This window comes from Aquila chrysaetos, chromosome 18 (genome assembly GCF_900496995.4).
Source record: "Aquila chrysaetos chrysaetos chromosome 18, bAquChr1.4, whole genome shotgun sequence".
Lineage (NCBI taxonomy): Eukaryota > Metazoa > Chordata > Aves > Accipitriformes > Accipitridae > Aquila > Aquila chrysaetos.
The window spans coordinates 14,763,617-14,785,283 of NC_044021.1; the positions used below are offsets into that span (position 1 = coordinate 14,763,617).

At 36.5% G+C, this 21,667-nt stretch overlaps 1 protein-coding gene across 3 annotated transcripts in view; it reads left to right on the top strand.

The window, feature by feature from the left end:
• The window catches only part of EXOC2 (exocyst complex component 2), a 137,590-nt gene that overhangs the window by 61,021 nt on the left and 54,902 nt on the right, over positions 1-21,667 (top strand). For all 3 annotated transcript variants that reach the window (XM_030041908.2, XM_041118324.1, XM_030041909.2), the window contains exons 12-15: positions 11,563-11,688; positions 15,635-15,759; positions 19,799-19,867; positions 20,115-20,272. In XM_030041908.2, the coding sequence (XP_029897768.1) occupies positions 11,563-11,688; positions 15,635-15,759; positions 19,799-19,867; positions 20,115-20,272 (478 nt within the window). The remainder of the gene's footprint in view (positions 1-11,562; positions 11,689-15,634; positions 15,760-19,798; positions 19,868-20,114; positions 20,273-21,667) is intronic.

Sequence of the window (21,667 nt, forward strand, 5' to 3'; positions counted from 1 at the left end):
AATGTTATATAGCCATCTCTTGGCTTTTTAGCAAGAAAAATAGGGGCACAAAGATACTAAGTGCTCAATGCTTTTTTTAGTAGTCTATATAATTCTGATATGCAGACTCCAGTAAATGAATGGAAAATGTGTCTATAAATTCCTAGGCTTGTCTTGAAAATCTCAACCTGTTTGGTGTTTTTCTTGCAACAAATCTGCTTACCTCAGCCTTAATATCAAAGGGGCTATTATGTTAGCAGCTTTGTTTGGCTCACAGAAGAGGGAATTTAAATAACTTGAATGTCCAGTAGATGCATGTATGAATAGTTAATATTTAGTGCATGTATGAAACAAATGCTAATATATTATCACTTTTATTAAAAAGCTCATCAAATTTCAATAGTTTTCTTCTAGCCTTTTATGTGGTCCTTACTGAGGTAGTTATTGTACATTGTAGATTTTTTTTTACAGTTGTAAAATACTCGAGAATTGATCCTAGTTGATGGAATTTTTCACTTAGTATCTAGTAGGACAAAGGAAGGTTGCTAGAAGTGATTTTTCCTTTCCATAGATCTTTAATTTTGGCATATACTAGATGGGAGAAGGAAAAAAGAAAACTTAGAAGAATTGGTTTTAACTGCCAAGTAGTTACAATGCTGATTGTGATCAGAGACATGGAATGTATTTTAATCTACTTTAATAGATGTATGCTTTTCAAACAGGAAAAGTGTGAGGTTTTTACTCATAGATATCAAATCGGTTATGCAAGACTGAGGAATCTAATCAAGTTAGAAATGTGATTTGTATGTTCATAAATTCACAGGCTATTTTTAAGAGAAAATAGTAATAAATTTTCAAACATTAAAGTACTCCACCTAAAACATGCTTCCAAAAAAGATTATTTTGTATATCAAGCGTTTGGAGGAAGAGGTGGGTCATAAGGCTGATACTCTAATGAAAAGGGCATTAAAACTTTTTCTAGGTTTCCCTTTTCAACAGGGATAATAGACATTGTTTCTAGCTGATGGTAGTCTGCATATGCTGGAATAAGCAGACAGCAATTAAAGTTCCACCTTGAACATACCAACAATTTCTGGCTATTCTTAGCTTATTTATTCTGCTGACTGTGAAGCTGTGGGTTCAACCTGAGTCAAAACTTTTCAGCATAGTAAACTTAAACCTCAGTAGCAGACTGCATCTATTTTTGCATTTGTGCACATTTTTCCACTGAGTTTGTGCCAAAGCATTTTGCTGCTATTTTATTAGTTTTCAAAGCAAAGCTGTGCTCCGAGTTATTGCACATGAATTTTACTACGTGAAATGGATTTGGAATTAGACGAGAGCCTTTGCTTTTCTTACCTAGAAAAGTCTTTTTTGAAAACTCTAGTAGACATTCTGGACAGGATTTTTGTAGCTGATTGTCAAACAGTAAATATTCTCAAAGAATTTGTTTGCTGGCCATGATGTGTTCAGGATGGGAAGGTTATCATTGCCATTTTTTGCTAAACAAGCTAAAAACCAAACCTAAGTGAATTCTAAGGAGAACTTACTCCAAATTCAGTCACTGATATGACAAGCCAACAGTGTACTCTGTGGGACAGAATTGTTCCAGTTGTCTCCACACTGCTAGGGCGCTGACCCTTTAGTCATTACAACTTAAATAATTTCATTTTCTTATTTAGAAATAGCATCTTCTCCTGTCTTCTTTAAGAGATTTAATGACACATCATCTCATCCAGGCCACTAGTAATGGCACTCAGGACAAATTCCCAATATTGACAAGAAGTAAATCTACTTTTCTACCTCCTTTGTAGGTTCTTTATCTTTCTCTGATGATTGCCTTTATTAATAACTATACTTTTAAGGCCCTTCTAAACATAGTTAAAAGTGCGAGCTAATACACGTGCTGAGGTGGCTGAAGGTGCTATCAGAAAATTGTGTATTAGAGATGTATTTAAATACATGTTTATTTTGGTTTTACATCTAAGGATATATTTTTGATCCGAGTGTGACTCCTTCACTCACAGTAGTACTGTCACATGAAAAGTTTAAAAGAAAAAAAAAAAGCCACTGTGCTTGGATATTACTAGAGATTAACTCCTTTTTGTAGAAATACTCGGCAGTTGTAAGCACGTCCTAGAACTGTGAAGTGTCATAGCATAGTACAATCTCTGCAGCCTTAAAGAAGAAACTGTGGCAAGTTTACAGGGTTGTAATGGTCTTGGAGTGCTCTCCTGGAATTTGTTTCAGGGGTTAGCAGAAGTACTATGTGTTTCAAATACTGTCTGTTTTCAGTTAATCCAACTTGTGTTAATATTATTTCCAAAAACTGAAAGGTGAATCAAGCTGTGCTAAGCTTTGTCAGATAATCTGGCGGTGTGACTTAAAGGCTGACAACTACCAACAGCAAATTATTCAATTGGATGTTTCCTTTGATTTTAATAGACAATTATTAATCGTAAAAGATGTGGTAATCTGATCATTAGTTAATTGGTTGCATTTATTTCAATGGGTACAAGTAGGATGGGGAATTTTCTCAAGTCCTGTGTATGAAGTGTGTTACAGCAGCATTTTGGAGTGTATTTCCCTTGAAGAATATCTCTGTATGTGTATTAACGTACTGCTTCCCCTCAGTCTAAACAACCCTGTTGGTTTGCTGGTTAGTCTTGAATTATGTAGATTAATGTTTCCTTACATGCTCAGTTATGGCTGTTGTTACCTATCATTGCCTTTAGCCTACCTTATCTCTTGCTCTGTATAGCCATAGCAGACCTTCCTCATTTTTGAGGTAAAAAAAAAGAATGCAGGCAGGTGATGTTCATATTATGAGAAACTGTTGGAATCCAAGCCCACCTGTTTTATGGAGTGAGTGAATATGCATCTATGACAGCAGATCAAAACTTCTCCTGTTCTGAAGTACTCTGAAGTATGAGCAGCCAGGACAAAGAGATCAAACAGCATAGCCAAAGTCTTAGTAGAAGCATGAGGCGGTACAGGGGATGTCCAAATCATAAAGCTCCCATGCTTGTGTCCTTACATTAAGGTGTTCTCCTGCTTCTCTGATGGTCAGATTCTTCCATTAAAGGTGCATCTGTAGATACGGGACCCATGTGCAGCTGGCTGGAGCTCTAGCTCTGCTGACATAGTAGTGCTTGGAAATATATGTATTTATTAACTTTTTATGTTTTGTTTAATGTATCTGCCTTACTAATGGAATAGGCAGTTGTGCTCTCTTATTGTTTTTGAAACTTTTTTTTTATGATTATGAAGTTATTTCCTGAAGCATTGATGGATTCCTTTTATAAATCTGGTCACGTCACACTGTTGCTGCCCACTGGAAGGACGTGAAGTAGGCAAAGCCAGTTTGCTGCCATTACTATGTAGATATGTCACAGAGAGGAAAATGCATAAGACTGAATAGACAGGGAAAAGAGCATTTTTTGAAGGCTATGAATATAAAGCTTAACATGGAAGAGCACTATGCTCACTCAAAACTTTCTTAAATCTCTAGCAAGAGATAGTTGAATGATAAATTGAATTGTGCTGGTATTTTATGCCTTGTATTTGCTAAAGTCTGAATTGCTGCTTCTGAACTTTGAACTTAAGATTTGTAAAAATCTGGGGACTTTCAAACCTGGATAGTAACTTTCAAACCTGGATAGTAACTTTCAAACCTGGATAGTAACTTTCAAACCTGGATAGTAACTTTCAAACCTGGATAGTAACTTTCAAACCTGGATAGTAACTTTCAAACCTGGATAGTAACTTTCAAACCTGGATAGTAACTTTCAAACCTGGATAGTAACTTTCAAACCTGGATAGTAACTTTCAAACCTGGATAGTAACTTTCAAACCTGGATAGTAACTTTCAAACCTGGATAGTAACTTTCAAACCTGGATAGTAAATGGTTTCCTTCAATTAAGATTTTACATATTTGTAATTTTTAACTTTACTTGGCAATTCCCCTATTATTAGGGTGTAATTGTAGTTTTTCACTATGGTTTATGCTTCCCAGACTTGTTGGAGTACAGGGAACATGGGGGATATAATGATGTAAAATGACATGAAAATAAATGTAAATAAATGAGGTTTAGTTTAAAATTTGCCTGGGGCACTGGGCAGATAGCCAAAATGAGTTAGGCAGTGGGATTCTTAATATGAGTATCAGGGAAAGAAGCTATGGAGGTTAAGACTGTTTTCTATGTGGCCAGTGCTTATTTGCTTAGACTTTAATAGTGGCTTAGTAGGTTTCATGATTCTTTGAGCTAAAATGGATAGGGACTCTAATCCAGTTATCATCAAACTGACTGAAAAAGTCTTCATTTCTTAACAGGTCTTTCTGAGATATTATGTAACATTATTGCAAATAATCTATCTGTTAATACCCTTTACAAACTAAAACTGTAAATGGAAACACTAACACAGTTGTGGTGTGATCTTTCTGCTGCACTTCAGGTTGCAAAATATATAATATACGACCTATTAAAGTTCCCAACATGGCAACAGCTCTTGAAATGGGAGTATACTAGTTCAGTCATTATGATTTTTATTGTAGTTCTTATTGCTGGAAAAAAAAAAATATGATTTTTGCAGCACTCAAGAGTATGATGCACAGCTCTCCATAAATTGTAAAAAAAACTGTGCAGGGTTTTTCTCTGCCAGAGTAACAGCAGCTGCATGTAGTGTGAAGGAGAGAGATGGATGCTTAGACCATGTTGCTCTTTCTTCTGTGCCACACTGAGATTCTATTCACCTTGCAATGAATGATCCATCTTTGTTAGATCAGACAGGCCAGCAAGGCTTGTGTCAAAAGGGCCTTTTCAATTTGTTATCCTAGCAGCTGGTTCTCTTCCATTGCCTTTGCTTACTGTACATCTGGAAGAACACTTCTTGCAGCTGGGAGCCATTTCATGTCTAAACCACATCCCCTGTCCATAGCAGAAATACCCTTTTGACAGCAGATGTCAAGCAAACCCTTAATGGGTTATTAATTAAAAAAAAAAAAAAAATTGATCAGTACAAAGTCTGACACTGGATTTGTTTTCCACTTTTACCACCTGTATCTGTAACTTTGCTGTTATGTAGAATTTTTAGTAGAATCTGAGATGTTCAGAAGTGCAGGGGGCATTCTTATTTTATTGAATACTTTAAATAATATTTAAAGTATTATAAAGACAGTAAATATTGCGATTAAAAAGCAGCAGAGGTAGTTTAAAATCAAAACTGAAAAGTTGGGTACTATTGAAGATAAAGCGAGACTCTTCTGTGGCCAGAATTTTACCTTGGTGTCTGCTCCAGTCTTTTAAGTTCTTATTTGGGCAATTAAGTAAAAGCAGGTTGTTTTCAACATTGCTGAAGATCTTAATGTCCGCTGGTGCATTTTACTAGTGCTGGTAAAATGACGTCATTTTTATTTATGTGCTGAACTTGAGGTGTTTGGCTCTTGCTTCAGTATTTTTTTGGCCTGCAGGACTGACAATAAGGCTTACCCTTAGGCTGTGAAATACTTACAACACCACTAGAAATAATTAGTCCAATTACCCTTTTTGTGGTAAACTGAAAAATAGTTTCAGGATAAATATATTTAGTATAACAAAGACTAGCCTTAAGACTTAAAAAAGCATTCATTTTTAAATGTATTCCAAACATGTTTTTTTCCATAGAGTGCAGCAGCTTTAATCTTCCACACTCATATCTCTGCTAGAAATACAACATTTTCTTCTTGATCATTTAAAAATGTCAGATTCCTAATAAATGTAAGGTTAGGAAGAAAAAGTATTCAAGAAAAAGAATAAAATGCAGTCATTCATCTGTTGAGCAGGTTAATTTTTCGGTAATTTCTCCTGCTCGCCTAATTTCTTGCCTAGACAAATTGAAATTCTCAATGCGGTGTCCTTGAAAGGAATCTTATCCTGGTTGTGTCAGTGCGGGCTCCAGGCACTGTGTGTTTGGTCAACAAGCAACAGTGGGTGGTCAGGCTGTAGCACAGGACAAGGGCCCGCTGTGCACAGGAAAAAATGTTCAAAGGTGTTTAAGGGTGGTAAGGAAGTCTGCTGCCCTTCAGAGAGTCCAGAGGCTATAGATCAGCCTTCCCTCGCTATTGTAGCCTGTGAGAAAAGTCACTCTAAGATACATAATGGATGAAAGAATACAGTAACTGTATTCACCTGGTTGCACATCTGTAGGGTCTTTTTTATTAATTTAATCTTGCTCATATACATGCTGTATATGAACAAGTCTGTGTAATGACTGATGTTTGACTTACCATGGAAAATCACACTGAAAAACTACTCAGCCTGAGGTTGGTCACTTGTTAACAATTTTCTTTATCTCTGCAAAAAGTACTGGCACTATATTATCTCCTGATTGACCAATAGCTTTTGTAAAAACCTTTAGCTGAATGTCACATAAGTGATGCACCGGGCTGGCAGAATTGCGGAGTGGCTGAGGCTGGGTTATAGAAGGGAGGTGAGAGATGTGTGACTCCCATGAGAAACCTCTGCCTGTTAGACTGCGAGGGGGGAAAAAAAAACGAGCAAAGTTGTGGAGCAATGGATATTGCAGGATGATTTTTACACTCAGTTTGGTAATAGTTTTGAAATAAGAACTTAAAGCTGCTTTTAAAGACTTAAATCATTGACTGGTTTGCAGATCATGGAAAAAAATCTATTTTAGGAAAACTTCACGTTGTCTTTTTTTACTGAGGCTGCAACATGCTGCCTGCAGGTAATGCCAGCAGGTAACATCTCAAAAAATGGGGTCAAGGTATGTACATGAGCCATAGGTACTGCAGGCACATAAGTACCCGGTAGCAACTCCACTACTGATAAAATTAGAGGAAACCTGCAATTAGGGGTCAGCACAGGTGGCTTTTGATTTACAGAAAGTGAAAGCACAAATTAAATAAATGACCTCAAAAAGCATTGCACTTTTTTTTTTTCCCCAGATCCTTATTTTGGTGACATCTTACCGCACTAGAACAGAAGAGGTCTGAACAAAACCGTTGAACTATTTATATTTCACACAGTATCTGAATGTTTTTATTTCATTCTACGTACATTTTAAAATATCTGTGCACAAAAAGTTGAAACCCAGTTAAATCCTTTTTAGAAAAAGCCATGTTAAGATCCTTAAAACTTCTTATTTGATCTTCTCATGATTTTACAAATGTAAATGTAATAAGGCTTTAATTATACATCTGGCTTGTCATGACCATTTGGTGGAGGAACAGAATGTAATACATCTATTTTTCCTGTGTTTCCTTGGTTAAATATACAGTTGGCACGGGAGTCACTGACAGATATGCTCCATGTAGATGCTGTATTTTGGAAAAAAAAAACCTTCTGTAACTTCAAAGATGCAGTATATTTAAGAAAAAAAAAAAAAAAAAGATGATCTGCCAGGAATGTATTGTTCATGCTGTTTATACAATATCTTAAAACCTGTGAGGACAGTAAAAAGTTAATTTCTTGAAACTTTAGTTTGTTCCTGTCCTATATTCGGGATCTAAGAATGTAGAAATAGTACACAAATCAAATAATGAATAGGCAGTAAATTATTATTTGGGTAGTTTATTTAGGTTTATAAATATTATTGTCTAAAGTCCATACTAATGCTAATTCATTGTATTACTATGACGCTAAATTTAAGCTGCTGGCTCCAGAGTGGAAACGAGTTGAGATGGGAGAAAAATTGTTTGTAAGTTAACTCTTCACTTTTTTACAAAATGTGTGCATTAGTGTGCAGTCTTCAAGCGCTATCTTCTGGTCGGGTGAAAGCAAAATCAGCTTTGCTAATGTAGTCCAGATGTTTATTAGTCCTGAGGGTATATGTGCTGTTGTAGTTCCCTGCTGCTGTGTTATACTTGCTTGTAATGCTAGACAACCAATTAAGAAATTAGTTCATGTTAAACTTTCTTTTCCTGGTATGGCTGCAAACTGATGATGTGGTTTTTCTGGTGGAACAAGAGAGTATTCTTTACATGTTTTCTGTTACTGGTGAATATATAAACCATTTGGGCGGCATGGGGTTAGTGTATCAGCAGCAATACAGAATTTTCAGGTTTTCAGCTACCTCAGGCTAAATGGTTTTAATTGAACTAATTCACGTTAAGATGTTTGGGTAAGTGTGTCTGGTTTTCTTAATTCTGAGGTTTAATGGGTACTGTCATTTTTAGAAACCATCTGTTTACAAGAAATTCCTCATATTAACAAGGTATTTGAAGGGTGAGAGCCTAAATTCTATGTGAAGACATTGAAGAGGGAAGTTTTGGTGTGTCATGGCTTTTTTTTAATTGTTTTTTTGAAGATAACATTGCTGCACTTTTGGATTTTTGGTTCTGGTTTGTTTTTTTTACATGTTTTAACTAGCAATGCCTATGACAATTCTGATTTGTCCTTGGCATACATTTTTTTTCACCCAAATAAAATGCAGATATGTAGAATCTCAGAGTCAAATTCTTATGTAAGCTCAAGAACTACGCAAGGCACTTAATTTCTCAGGGTCTTCTATATAATGTTCTTTTTATTCTGGGTAGAATCTCTGTAAGATATTGAATGCATGCTTTTTTTTAATCTGGAGAGGGAGAAATGTTTTTTGTTTTACTTCATTCTGCAGGCTTGCTGGAACACTTTCACAGAAGTTAATGTTATAAATTTGTAATAATTAAGACATGTTTTAGAAGTCATAGGTGTTTAAATCATAGATGTACAAGATGTGTGACCTTACACAGATCTCTATTACATGGGCAGTTGCATAGTATGTGTCCATAATTAACTATTCCCACTTGCAGCATCCGTACCTACTTTAAAAGCTTCTGATAGCTTTAGGTTTTGTCCTTATTATTCTGTATCTCTAGTTCATTCAGGAGGAAAGGTCTTTCCCCAAATTCATGTTCAAACTCATTGTAGAACTTCTCAATGGTGGTAGTGGATAATATACTTAAGTGACTGTAGCAGAGTCCATATTGCTGAAAACTCATCAATTTTAAAGGTGTCATAAAGACACATTGTTTTTAATAAGTGGTGTAGGATTTAAATAGTCAACAGAATGATAGAACAGGCTAAAGATACCACACATGGGTTCAAGTCTGTTAATGCAGTGTCTGTCGTAATTGTGAACTACATAGCAAATGGATCTATTTACTTAGGTGTTTTATAATGTTTTATAAGTAATAAGATGAATGGAGTAACTGACAGTTAGCTCAATAATGACAATGCTTCAGTGAGGCCACAGTGAAAGGCCACAGGAACTCTCTTTAAAAGCAGTTAAAGAATTATGGGAGGAAGAACTTCTTTCAAAAGGAACTAAAACTCAATGCTGTCACCTATTGGAAGTTCGTGAAAAGTTTCACAATACTTAATATTGCTCTTTAAGCCCCAGCTGTTGAAGTAAAGTGACTAGGCATATCTTTACTGCCATACTGGTCTGACAGCAGCATAAATTCAGAATAAATATTCTCCAAATCCCTTTTACTTTGTGTTACTCTTGAATCTGAGCGTTGCAATGTTGCAGCTGGTGCTCTTACTGTGTGGCCTTTCCGTTATTTTAAGTGAATGTAGGTATTGATGGAAAAGATCAAGCAATATAAACTCAACACCGAGATTCTCACTACAAAATTCAGCATGAATTACCAGGAGAGGTTTCATCTCAATTTAAGAAAGACTTTTTTTTTTTTTCACTGTGAGAACAATCTATCACTGGAACAACCTCCCCAGGGATGTGGTAGAGTCTCCATTGCTGGAGGTTTTCAAGACTCAAGTGAACAGGGTGCTAGATAATCTCACCTAGGCTCCCTTTCCCACAAAAGGTTGGACTAGATGATCTTTCGAGGTCCCTTCCAACCTGGATTGTTCTATAATTCTATGAATTGTAATTAATTGAAGTTTAGCTGTTACAGCTCAGTTGGCCAATGCTGAAATCATTTTTGATGGTTACTTTCAGAAATGTATCTGTATAGTGAAACGCATAAAGCAGCAATTTAGACTTTTAAGAGAAATACTGGTAATGTTACAGTACGTTAAAAAATCATCATGATCTGCTCATTATGATATGGTTATTTTCCAAAATATACATTAGACTCCAAGTATCTACCTCTACCAGACTAGATCATTGCTTAGGACTTGGTAATAGTGACCTACATACGGACAGGCACCCAAAGGAAAAAAAAATAGTTATTTGGTAGCAGTAACTGGTTCACTGGGAAATATTTTGTGTGTTTGTGGATATGTATAAGTGTTGGATGTTTTACAGACATGCAGAAGCATACAATGCCATTAGTTCGTCTGCTTCATGATGGATGTATTGCTTCTACCTGAACTCTACCTCCCACAGATGATAAGCAGCAGCACAGGGACTATATACAGCAAGTGAGGTGATACATAACAGAACTCTAAAAACGAGCGCCACAACTCTTAAGACCCAATAAATGGCCATTGTGACTAGCAACTATTAAACTAATATAATGAATGCTTGTAACAAATTAGTTTTAACATGCTCTGGTCAGATCTGTTGTTATCTCAACCCTTTGTGCCCCACACTGTTGTGGTTTAACCCCAGCCAGCAACTAAGCACCATGCAGCTGCTCACTCACTTCCCCCACCACCAGCCAGGGGGATGGGGGAAGAGAATCAGAAGTAAAAAAGGTAAAACTCATGGGTTGAGATAAGAACAGTTTAGAAGGACAGAAAGGAAGAAAATAATAATGATAATAATAACAATAATAAAATAACAATAATAATAAAAAAAGAATTGGAATATACAAAACAAGTGATGCTCACCACTTGTCAACCAATGCCCAGTTAGTTCCCGAGCAGCAATTTCTGCCCCACCCCCCACCTGCCCAGGCCAACTCCTACCAGTTTATATACTGGGCATGACTTCAAATGATATGGAATACCCCTTTGGCCAGTTTGGGTCAGCTGTCTGGGCTGTGTCCCCTCCTAACTTCTTGTGCCCCTCCAGCCTTCTTGCTGTCTGGGCATGAGAAGCTGAAAAGTCCTTGACTTAGTCTAAACACTACTTAGCAACAACTGAAAACATCAGTGTGTTATCAACATTCTTCTCATACTGAATCCAAGACATAACACTATACCAGCTACTAGAAAGAAAATTAACTCTATCCCAGCCAAAACCAGGACAACAGGTCAAACAGCTAAGAAGTAGTTGAACACTCTGCCCTTACTGCTTCAGCTGGAGGCACAAGAAATTGTTGCTGTTGAATATTTAGACATACACCAGAAAAAAAGTGTTCCACATCACTAATGGCATAAATACATATTTATCTATGGCTTTTAAGCAACTAATTGTAGCGCATTACTTAAAGTAAAAACAGAGAAACATACAGACCAAAGAATGGTATTTCCCACATGGTACTTGTGGTTTGGGCTTTTCTACTGGAGTCAATAGTGGTGTTACTGAATAGCGTTAATGTAGATTAACAGACAGTCTAATGAAGCAAGACTATTGTCTTGTAACTATTGTCTTGTATCACTTCAGAATTAAATTGGAATTCCATGTGCAGCATGCAGTTCCATGTCAATTGATTTGCAAATTCATTATAACTTTTTTTCCTCTCTCCCTAGGCAACTCATTGCTCCATAGCCCCATGTTAGACCTGGACAGTGATGTGCGTTCATCACCAATTGGCCATCTCAGTCAAACTGCTTCATTGAAAAGGGGCAGCAGTTTTCAGTCTGGCCGTGATGATGGTAGGTATCTGTTTTATTTGGAAAATCAAAGCTGCAGTTCCCTATGTCCAGTGTGTGGTGTAGTCAAGAAACCCAAACAGAAACCCACATTCTGTGTGTTTGTTTTGGTTTCTTACCGAATAAAATTCTTTCTTCTCATGCATTACCATTGCTTACTAAAGGGGTCCTCTGTGTTTTTTGCAAGCAAAGAGCAGTTCATAACTGAAATCTGCTTCTTAAAATGTAGACAAGGTAATAGGAGTCTCTTTTTCTGTGAAACCAGAATATTTTTTTTTTTGCATACATAACCATCTACTGCCTACCACCTTTTGCTGCTCTTAAACCTTTTGCATGTGTTTGCTAAGATGACTCTCCTTGCGTTTGCTCCTTCTGTGACTTCATATGTATGATCCTTGTTCTCTAATTCTGTAAACCCAGAAAGGGAAACAAAAGTGTGTGACTAAGCTCGAGCAACGTGTCCACAACCAGCTGAGCCCTTGTGTGTCATATGTGTCTTCAACACCCTTATCCAAACAACTTCATCTCAGGAGTCTTTCAATGGTGACATCACAGGAGACAGAGAACACATTTTTCACAGGATAGGTCATTTTGTACCAAAGTACTTTTTTGCAGAAAGCAGGTTTTTATGAAGAACTTTCTGACTTTGGTCTGCTTTCATGTTGCTCTTCTCCCAATTTTGTGTTCTTCCTTGAAAAAATATCTGTAAATATCTGATTTTTTTGAGCAAGAGAAGGAATGAAGGGATTCTTTCAAGAACATAGAACAAAGAATAATGAGAATTGTACATTCTTGTGCTGCCACAGTGTATCTTTACATGCAAGACATTTAAATTGTGTCACAATTTGAGGTCGAATGTTTGGATTTCAAAATATAAATTAGACAGACTCTTCAAAATATACATGTATACCAAGTAATTACATTACTGTATTACCGTTACCCTTGTCCTTTCTCAGCCCAAAGCTGAGCATGAAATTGATTGACAAGTGTTACAGTGCAAAACAGTAAATTGCTGGTTGTTCTTGGATACCATCCACTAATACACATGCCACACTTAATGTAGCAAGCAACATCCAAAATCCAGTTTATTTTTTCCTTGTTTGAATTCTTTTGCATGTATCTCTGCTTAAATAGTTGCATCTATGGAAGGCAATTTCAATTCAATTGGTTATCTTTGCTTTTAGAGTCTTAGTTATGGATCCATAACCTTTTACAAACTGGAAAAGATAAGTCTTCAGCAAGCTTTACAGATTCTGTAACCAGCAGTTTAAACCAATATTCAAAGGAAAACTGAAGGATCGGATCATCATAATACCTTAGTAGCCCAATCCACTGGGAAGACCCTAGAGTTAGAATGAGTTGCCTCTGAGTTGAGTTCATTGATATTTAGGTACATGTGCCCACTGCATGCTTAGGAACAGTTGAAAGCTCTACCATCCTCGCTCTTCCCTGAGTGGAGAGCCAAAGCAAGCCAACCGCTTATGATACCTGTGCAGGAGCTGCTGTTCCCAATATGCCATGATGTTTTCTGTTTTAAGGCTGCTTGTGCATCCTTTTGGTTTTTAGCAAATTTAAGGAATGGCATCTCTGAGGTTTTTTGGTGTTTTGGTGTGGTTTTTTTCCCCAATGTGATTGATAGTGATTGTCCATGAATTGTTTGAACTAATTACTTTTGAATTCAAAACTGTAGCATTCAAATGACATTCAGCTCTTACTTAAGCATATGTTCATGAGGATATATAAGCAATAGCTCCAGTTTCATCTTTAGGATGTTATAGCATGGATTATAATAGAATAAATAGAATAAAAGAAAATTTCTGCTTTAATATAGATTGGAGCTTGCTCTAGCAAAAAAGTCAAAATATCCTGAATTTGTGGCCAGAATGTCCTTTTGACATGATGTGCAGTAGCTTCTTCTAATGAATATCTACTGTCTGCAGACCCTGGAGTAAGGCAATCTCTGAAATAGGCCAGAAGGATGCTTTCTGGAGGGGAAAAGAATTTCCTATGTGAAGTAAATATTGGCAGTGTGTTTACTGTTAGGAACAGACATCCCTGGTTTTAACCTTGGGTTGGTGCTGGAGCTTTTGGCAAAGATGAGATGGTTTCTCAAAGGAGGTGAAATCTTTGATTAGAACTTGGGGTTTGTTGGTTTTACAGAGCTTCTGTTGCTGTAGCAGTGTTGGCACAGCTTTGTGGCATAGTCACAGCCTGTGTTAATAAGAGGAGGTTTTTTGCTACTGGGTCTAGACCAGTTCTCTGACAGTCATAAACTAAGCTGGCAAATGCAGTGCTCTGACATCCTATCTGTGTCCACACTATGAGCTTTGCTGGTTGAACTTTCATAAAGTTTTCATGCCTCCTAAACAGATGCATCTCTATCAGCAGAGTTACACTTCAGTTACATCAGAGTCTCTCTGCAAATTTTGGGCTTCCATTGTGATTTTTTTTTTTTGATTTTCAGATACTAATCCAGAGTTCCTAAACTTTTTGGCCATGATGAAAAAGAACATTTTGGGTAGTGCAGATGTTTATTTGTCCACTAAAGAAATGGACCAGTAATTGACCTGCACCTCAACAAATGTATGCTGCTGAAAGCATGCTGTACTTCAAGGAGATTCAAGACTGGTTACCAACACAATAAAATAGTGAGGCTCTGGTGAAGCATACCCAATGTGCTATTAGGCAGCTATTTTTGCCAAACTGGTGAATTCCTGTTCTGTGTAGGCAATATTCCCTAACAGATTAAAGACAAAAAGTGCAATTTCACCCAACATTTTTCTGCATTTCCACAGTTATGTAGGATAATATCATGTTTTCAATTTTATCATTTATAAAAGACCAGAGTTTATACCAAAAATATCTAAGAAACACGGACCTCTTTAAATGTCATTTGGTTTGTTTTCTTTTGTTTTTTCTTCCTTAAAAATCTGTGACTTCTTTTCCCCAACATTCTAAAGTAGACTCTAATTCTTGAGTTGAAATGTAAGTCTCTTACCACTGTTAACGTTATCTGTATACCCTGTTTTGTTAAAACATCATAATCGAGAAGTTTTAGTGGAGAAGGCAGGTAGATACGGAAAAGTATTTCACAGTTTCCTTCGTTTTCTGTATTAATTGGCACCTTTCTTCAGCTTTCTCTTTACCTCCCCCCCCCCCCCCAACCTCCCTTTGCCCTATTTGATAAGAAACTGAGAAAAGTCATCTGCTGCCAAAATGTACGCTATTTTCCTGATGGGTTTTAATAGCCAGTGTATCAGGAATGTAAGTAGGTTCATGAAGTGAGAGATGCCGCGGTATTATATGTCATGATGGTGTTCTTCAAGAATCTCAATATATACTTAGTGATACATTTACAGAGTTTAACAAAAATGTTGGAATCTCCCCTCTTTTTCAGACAAAACATTTTACCAAAGAAATGGAAATGAAGATGAGAGGTTGCAACTTGCCCCAGGCCACAGTGGAAAATTTTTTTTAAGCTTTAAATAAAGCAGATCTTCAATTCCCACTGTTTGCCTTAATCACTAGCATATCCTAGCAGCCCTGTTTCTTCAATGTCACCACCTCATCATTTGAAACTTCTAATGTCTTGATTGCTTTCATGTTACCTTACCTTTTAGAGTGGTTCGAAGACAGAAGACCATCTGAATGGATTGTTAGGTAGATTGCATTAGGTACCCCTACAAAGGGACCTGTTCTTTATATACTGTCATAGTGCCAGCACCTTGTAAGCATATGAGAAAAGAAGAAAGACCTTGTATGTGTACCAGTTGTGTACATATATACGGACCAAGCTTTAAATTTTTTCATTCCTACCTGAAAGGTTTTATTTATACACTGTATAGTCACTTGTGTAATAAAAAGCAGCAGCAAGCTAGTGGTACATTTTTTTATTATTAATTCAAAGGGTTTTTTAATTTTTCTTTTTCTGTCCCCTCTCCCCTTTTAGCTTGGCGATACAAAGCTCCTCAGCAAGTTGTGTTTGTTGAAAAGTTGACAAAACTTGTTGTAAGTCAGCTGCCCAACTTCTGGAAGCTCTGGATTTCTTATGTGAATGGAAGTTTATTCAGCGAGGTATGGATTGTTCTATATAAAAGACTTCTAAGTAACAAAGGTCCATAATAATTATATTTGAAATATTGTATTTCACTGGAAGAAGTGATGACTTATTTTAATTGGAGAGGTTTATAAAACAATATGTAGACTCTTATGCTTCTGAGAGATGCTACCTTGACTATAAGGTGTCTTGCAATACTAACCTGTAGAAGTGAGATTTTTCTTTTTCTTTTTAAAAGAATAAAAGCATACAGTGGAGTTACTTAGAATTCTACCAGTGGTGTGTATGTGTGTGTTCCAGGTGCTGGAGTCAGTATCTGTGTAGTTTCACCTGTTACTCATAGCGGGCCAGCTGCCCTTCACTGGTGATCTGAAGAAATAGCAAATTGCGTGAAGGATAGAGATGTGTAAAAGACGAAGTCATACAGAAAAAAATTGTTTCCTTTCTTTGGAACAAGAGTACTCATTTCATGAGCTTTAAGTATTTGGAAGTGAGGATAGGTTGAAGATCAGAGTTGCAAAATGACCAAGGCCCAGAGCAGTATACACAGACATACTACAGGGAGTCTAGTCTGGAAGTGCAGTCAGCTGCCATCACCTGTGCTTCTAGTCCTTCTTGCTCAGATGATATGGTTTTTACAAATTATGTAAATATAATCTTGATACTCCAAGAAACAGAAAAAAAAAGTAATGATTCATGATGTGCTGGTTTTATATGCGCACTATTAACAGATTTTGAAAGGATACATCTCTCAATTAATTTCATAGGAGTAGCATACAGCTTACCATCATAATCTTTACCAGATAAATACAGTAGCTTTGGGGTTTGTGTTATTGCTAAAATTTGGTCACAGAATGACATTGTGTTTTACAGAGAGTTCAGTTCTGATTCTCAAGCCACGTTGTTTCTTCTCCAGAACTGTAGTGATGGCATATTCCCAAGGAGCAAATCTGACAAAGACAAACACATGATTGAAGTGTAGTGAAAGGTAGCACTCTGTTCCATCACCAGATGATAAGGCACTCGTTCATACCTCATCTGCATAGCTATCACTGGGAAGTCCTGCTGACTGCAATTTAGACTCGTTCATTCTGGGTCCTAAAAAAACCTCTGGTCTGTAAAGAGATATAGAGATAGTTGGGATGATGCAGAGCAGGTGGAAAATAAGCAAGCTTTTGGACATGCATATTATTCAGATCAGCTATTATATCGAACGTAAAAGTTTGTGCATCTAAAACTTCTGTTTAACTGTTCCTATATCACTTCATTTATTGAGGTTGCTTTTATCCTGCCGTGCTTACAGTGTCCTGCTGTGCTTAAATACTTAAGTCATCATGGCTACAGTACTGCACTACAAAATTATCCCTAAAGCAGAAGTGCAGCCATAGATACCTACTATTCTTTGCAGTTTTGTAGAAAATAAAACAAAAACCTTGGGAAAAGGGAATTTGGAAGCTTATTTTGTCACTTTCCTTTTCTCTGACTAAAGAACTAATGTCTCAAGCAGTCATCCTATTTATTGCCACTGTCTGTAAATCAACATAACGTTTTCATATGATGATGCTAATGGGTAGTATAGCCCTTTCTATGTTGAACACAATATGCAGAGCATTATAGCTCCAGTGAAATAGATTCTATTTGTGATCCTCATTTTACATGATAAAAATCAAAAGAAAGGTGACATTTACTCATAACATTCAGTGAAGGAAGTAGAATCAAGAATAAACCTTAGTACTGTTGACTCTCACAAAAATAATGAATTTCGTAAGGGAAATTACAACCTTTATATTTGACAACAGTACCATTGGAAATTAGACTTTACAAATTCACCCGCTAAGTTATTGTGATTTTTTTTTTTCTCTTGAGTACAATGAAAAAGAAAGCAATTTCTAGAGAAACTGAGACTTGAACTGTAAACATGGTTGAGAAATTCTGCTCATGAAAATGACTGCAAGTGGAAAATGCAGTGATCTTATGTCATGTCTGAACAAAACATTATTTCCATGTATTAAAAAAAAAAAAAAAAGGTGGTGGTCGTAGTTTTCCTGTTAGTCTTTAAGGTACATCTGCTCTTCTTCTGTAGGGCCAGATTCTGAGCCTGTGAGAAATTAATCCCCATATATTTGATTTCTTCTGCTCCTTTGGTCCTTATAGAAGCCCCTCAAGTTCTTGGGGAGAGAGGAGGGATGATGCCCTCAGTTCCTTTTGTGTGTTCTGCATGCCATAATCAACTGAGAATGAGTGGGAGGAGCGGGTGGCATAGAGGGCTTCTTCTAGAGCATGTAGGAATATCTGTCACCACATCACATTCAAGACTTGAGGTTTATATGTTTTTCTGTCAGAAACCATACAGATTTTAATTGTCTATGAAGAAATTTCTTTCACCGTGTTGCTTGCTATTTATTGTCATTCAGGAAGCAAGGTGATTGCTACAGTTTTTTAAGAAAAGTCCTGTCAAAATGGTAGAGGGTCATTTCAGTTAGCTTATTCCCATCTTCAAGACATTTTAAAAATTTGGAAAGAAAATCCCCACATAGGAATTTCAAACTGTATTTTTTCTTGTTCAGTTTGTAGGTGTTTGGGAGTTTTGGGGTGGTGTTCTTTTTAGTTCTGAAAGGTTAGCTATATGCTTTAAAATATTGTCAGTTGAAGATTTACGTGGTATTTTCAACAGTTTAAAAAGTTGAGTTCTTTGAATCACTCTAGGTGAAGTCACATATGTGAGTAGTAACCGTTGGTCTTACCACAAGATAGTTTTGGTCTGTCTGTGCAGGAAAGGTTTAAGATTGGTCTTCAGCAAAACCACTAAGAAAAAAAAAAAAATATCAAAAGATCTGTGAATTTTTTTGTTGTTCTTTGATCCAGCTGTAAAACAGTGTGAATTTTAAGCTACCTGAATTTTAAAGGAATATAGCTTATTTTCTTTTTAAGGCATTAGAAGAGAGAAGTGGGTATTATATGCAGCAGTAACTCGAGTGTTGTTCTCCTTGTCTGAAACGGTATAATTCAGAGCTTTAAAGTACAAGAGTTTCATAGCTATGTATCTTCCAAAACTGTTAAGCAGTTTTATTTTTCTCTAGTTTTTGCTCACTTCAAAGGATTTATTTTACATTAAAAGTCTGAAATGCTTTAGCTAAAGAGGGAATTTGAAAAAGACAGCATTTGAAATTAATTACTTGAAAGTAAACTGATTCTCTTTGAGAACACTGTTGTCATGTTATTGCACTTCCTGTCCAGTAGATGTTGCTGTACATACATAAAATAGGAGATTTTCTAACTATAAAATTCTACATCTGCACTTAACCCAGTATTTGAAATAACTTTTACTTAATATACTCTACTGTGTTCTGAGTAGACTCCACAGAAGGCTAGAACTACAAACAGGAAGACTATTAGTCAAACCATGTTTTTCTTCAACTGTAACTGTCTCATGCAAAGTGTACTCACGTTCCTCTGTTTTCAAAGAAGCGAACTGTCCATGAAGATGCTGATTATTTTGCAGAGTCTCTTTTACAGTTAGTTGAATTAAAGAGCATTGTCAACAAAATGCTGTTCCTAAAAAAAACAAACAAAAAACCCTCAGCCCTCCCCCTCACATGTTACAATTCCAAATTGCCCTCATTCCAAGAAGTGTCTGCCACTTCATATTGACATCCTTCTCTGCGCAGCTTCCATGCTGAGAAAATAGTTTCTTCATATAGACTTGATGCACAATTGGACTATGCATGTTTTAGCTCTCACTAACATTGCAGTGAGAAAACTTTGACCTCATGAAGTTTGTATTGCTTGAGCTACTCTTATGCTTGTCTCTGACTTTGTCTTAAATACACATTGTTCCTCAGAATTAAACATTAGCACACTGACCTACAGTAAGTAGAGTTTATTGATAGAGATAGATATATAGCCTTTGCTTTTTGAGATGTCATGAGTTAGTTTTTATAGTTGCATCATAAACTCATTGGTTTTCACTTCTTCACTTTGAAACCCCCCTTTTCAGAATTATTTTAACAGTGGTTATGAGATACTTACACTTTTCAATTTTCTCATTTTCACAAGACTGCTGAAAAATCTGGCCAAATGGAAAGATCAAAGAAAAACGCTAGGCAAAGACAAAATGATTTCAAGGTAAGTTATGGGGGGAAAACCTTGCTTTCTTTCAGTTGTCCTTCACAGCAAGATACTTTAGTGTCACCACCTTGAAAATCAGATTTCTTAAATCATCTGTGTGCCCTTACACCTCTTTCTGTACTCTACCATGTGGAGCCATCTGTAAATCATACATTCCAAGCTGTTCTCTATAGGAAGTACATGGCTGCTTAAGCACATTGATAGAGCTTTTTGCTTGATTTTTCCTTCCCTTCTTCCGATGCAGAAAATGATTCAGGAAGTGATGCACTCTCTGGTAAAACTTATCCGTGGAGCTTTGCTTCCATTCAGCCTCAGAGAAGGAGAATCAAGACAGTATGGTGGCTGGGAGATGAAATCTGAACTTTCTGGCCAGTGGCTAACGCATGTTATCCAGACTGTAAGGTAAATAGATCCATGGAGCTACATAATTATGCTATTCCTAGAATATGTGTACTTTGACAAATTGTTTTGTTTATTGCATTAAATACCCTGAGTACTGAGAATGTTAACATTTTCAAAAATAGGATTACAAAAAAATTATTTATGGCAGACTTAGGATTCTATGCGGAAGTGTAATTAATAATGTCTCATGATATAGCCTTATTATATAATGATATATTCATTTTTTTCCATAGCATCTTATGAAAAAGTTTGAATAAAATATTTGCTTGGCACAGCACAGACACTCCATGAATGAAACAGGATTTGATTCTTTAGGGTGGAAAGCGGTTATCTGCTTCGTTTGCTACACATCTTCCCATCTCTGCCAAACTGGGTGAAAATAGCATGCTTCTCACTATAGTATGTTTATTACATCATAATTTACTTTTACAGTTGTTTCATGGAAGGTGATACTCCTGCTTATAATGTCATTCTGCTTATGTTTGTTTAGGAACATAGTAACGTGCACATCATTAATTACAAAATGTCTCAATATACAGAATTCGCTTCCATTTGTCTATGGAGGATATAAGAATTGTCATTATCTTTTGGAAACTTGAGTAATACCTGGATATAATACTGTATTTTTTATCTGCAGTTTTCAGAGTAGGTAACAAGCAAAGCACAGAGGAAGAAAAGGAAGGGGTATAATCACATATAGATATTCTTGCGGATGGAGCTAGCAGTGATACATGCCTGTTGTCAAGTCCGCTTAACACTTTTCCAAAGTCTGTTGTCAGTTACTTTAACCATTTAGGAAAAAAAAAAAGTTGCCCTTTTATGAAAAGCAATCCAATTTCACTCAAATTATGAAATTCTAGAATTTCACACTGGCACATCTGTAATATTGGCTTGGAAATTTAACCAACAGACTCTTTAAAGGTTGGTTGTGCTTCAGAGTCCTGCCATCTGAGGTATGATCCAGGCTGAGGTTACAGAATATATGAAGGCTCTGTTTTTTACAGAATCTCCTCTTGCTTTCTGGACACTGCTCTGGTAATAAACAACTGAACTAGGGAAATTCTCTCTCCCTCCCACTCTTTTCCCCACCTGATGTTCTTACTGATGCCTGTGCTGGCACTTTAGTAAAGTGAGCTAGACCTTAATGCAAAGCAGTCAAAAGTAGAGAAGAAAAGGGGCAATCTGGAGAAGAGGAACTGTGAACATACCATGATGGGATACTGAGCGGTGATGACCAGGTCAGAAGTCTTTGCAAGTGCTGCAAGTACTTTTCGAGCCCACACACTTTGACAATCTAATAAATTCTTGTGACTCACACCAATGATGAAGGTGGACTCTTCTCATGAAGAGTTTACGCATTGCTTAAAAACCTTACTTGTTGCAAAGTTATGTGAT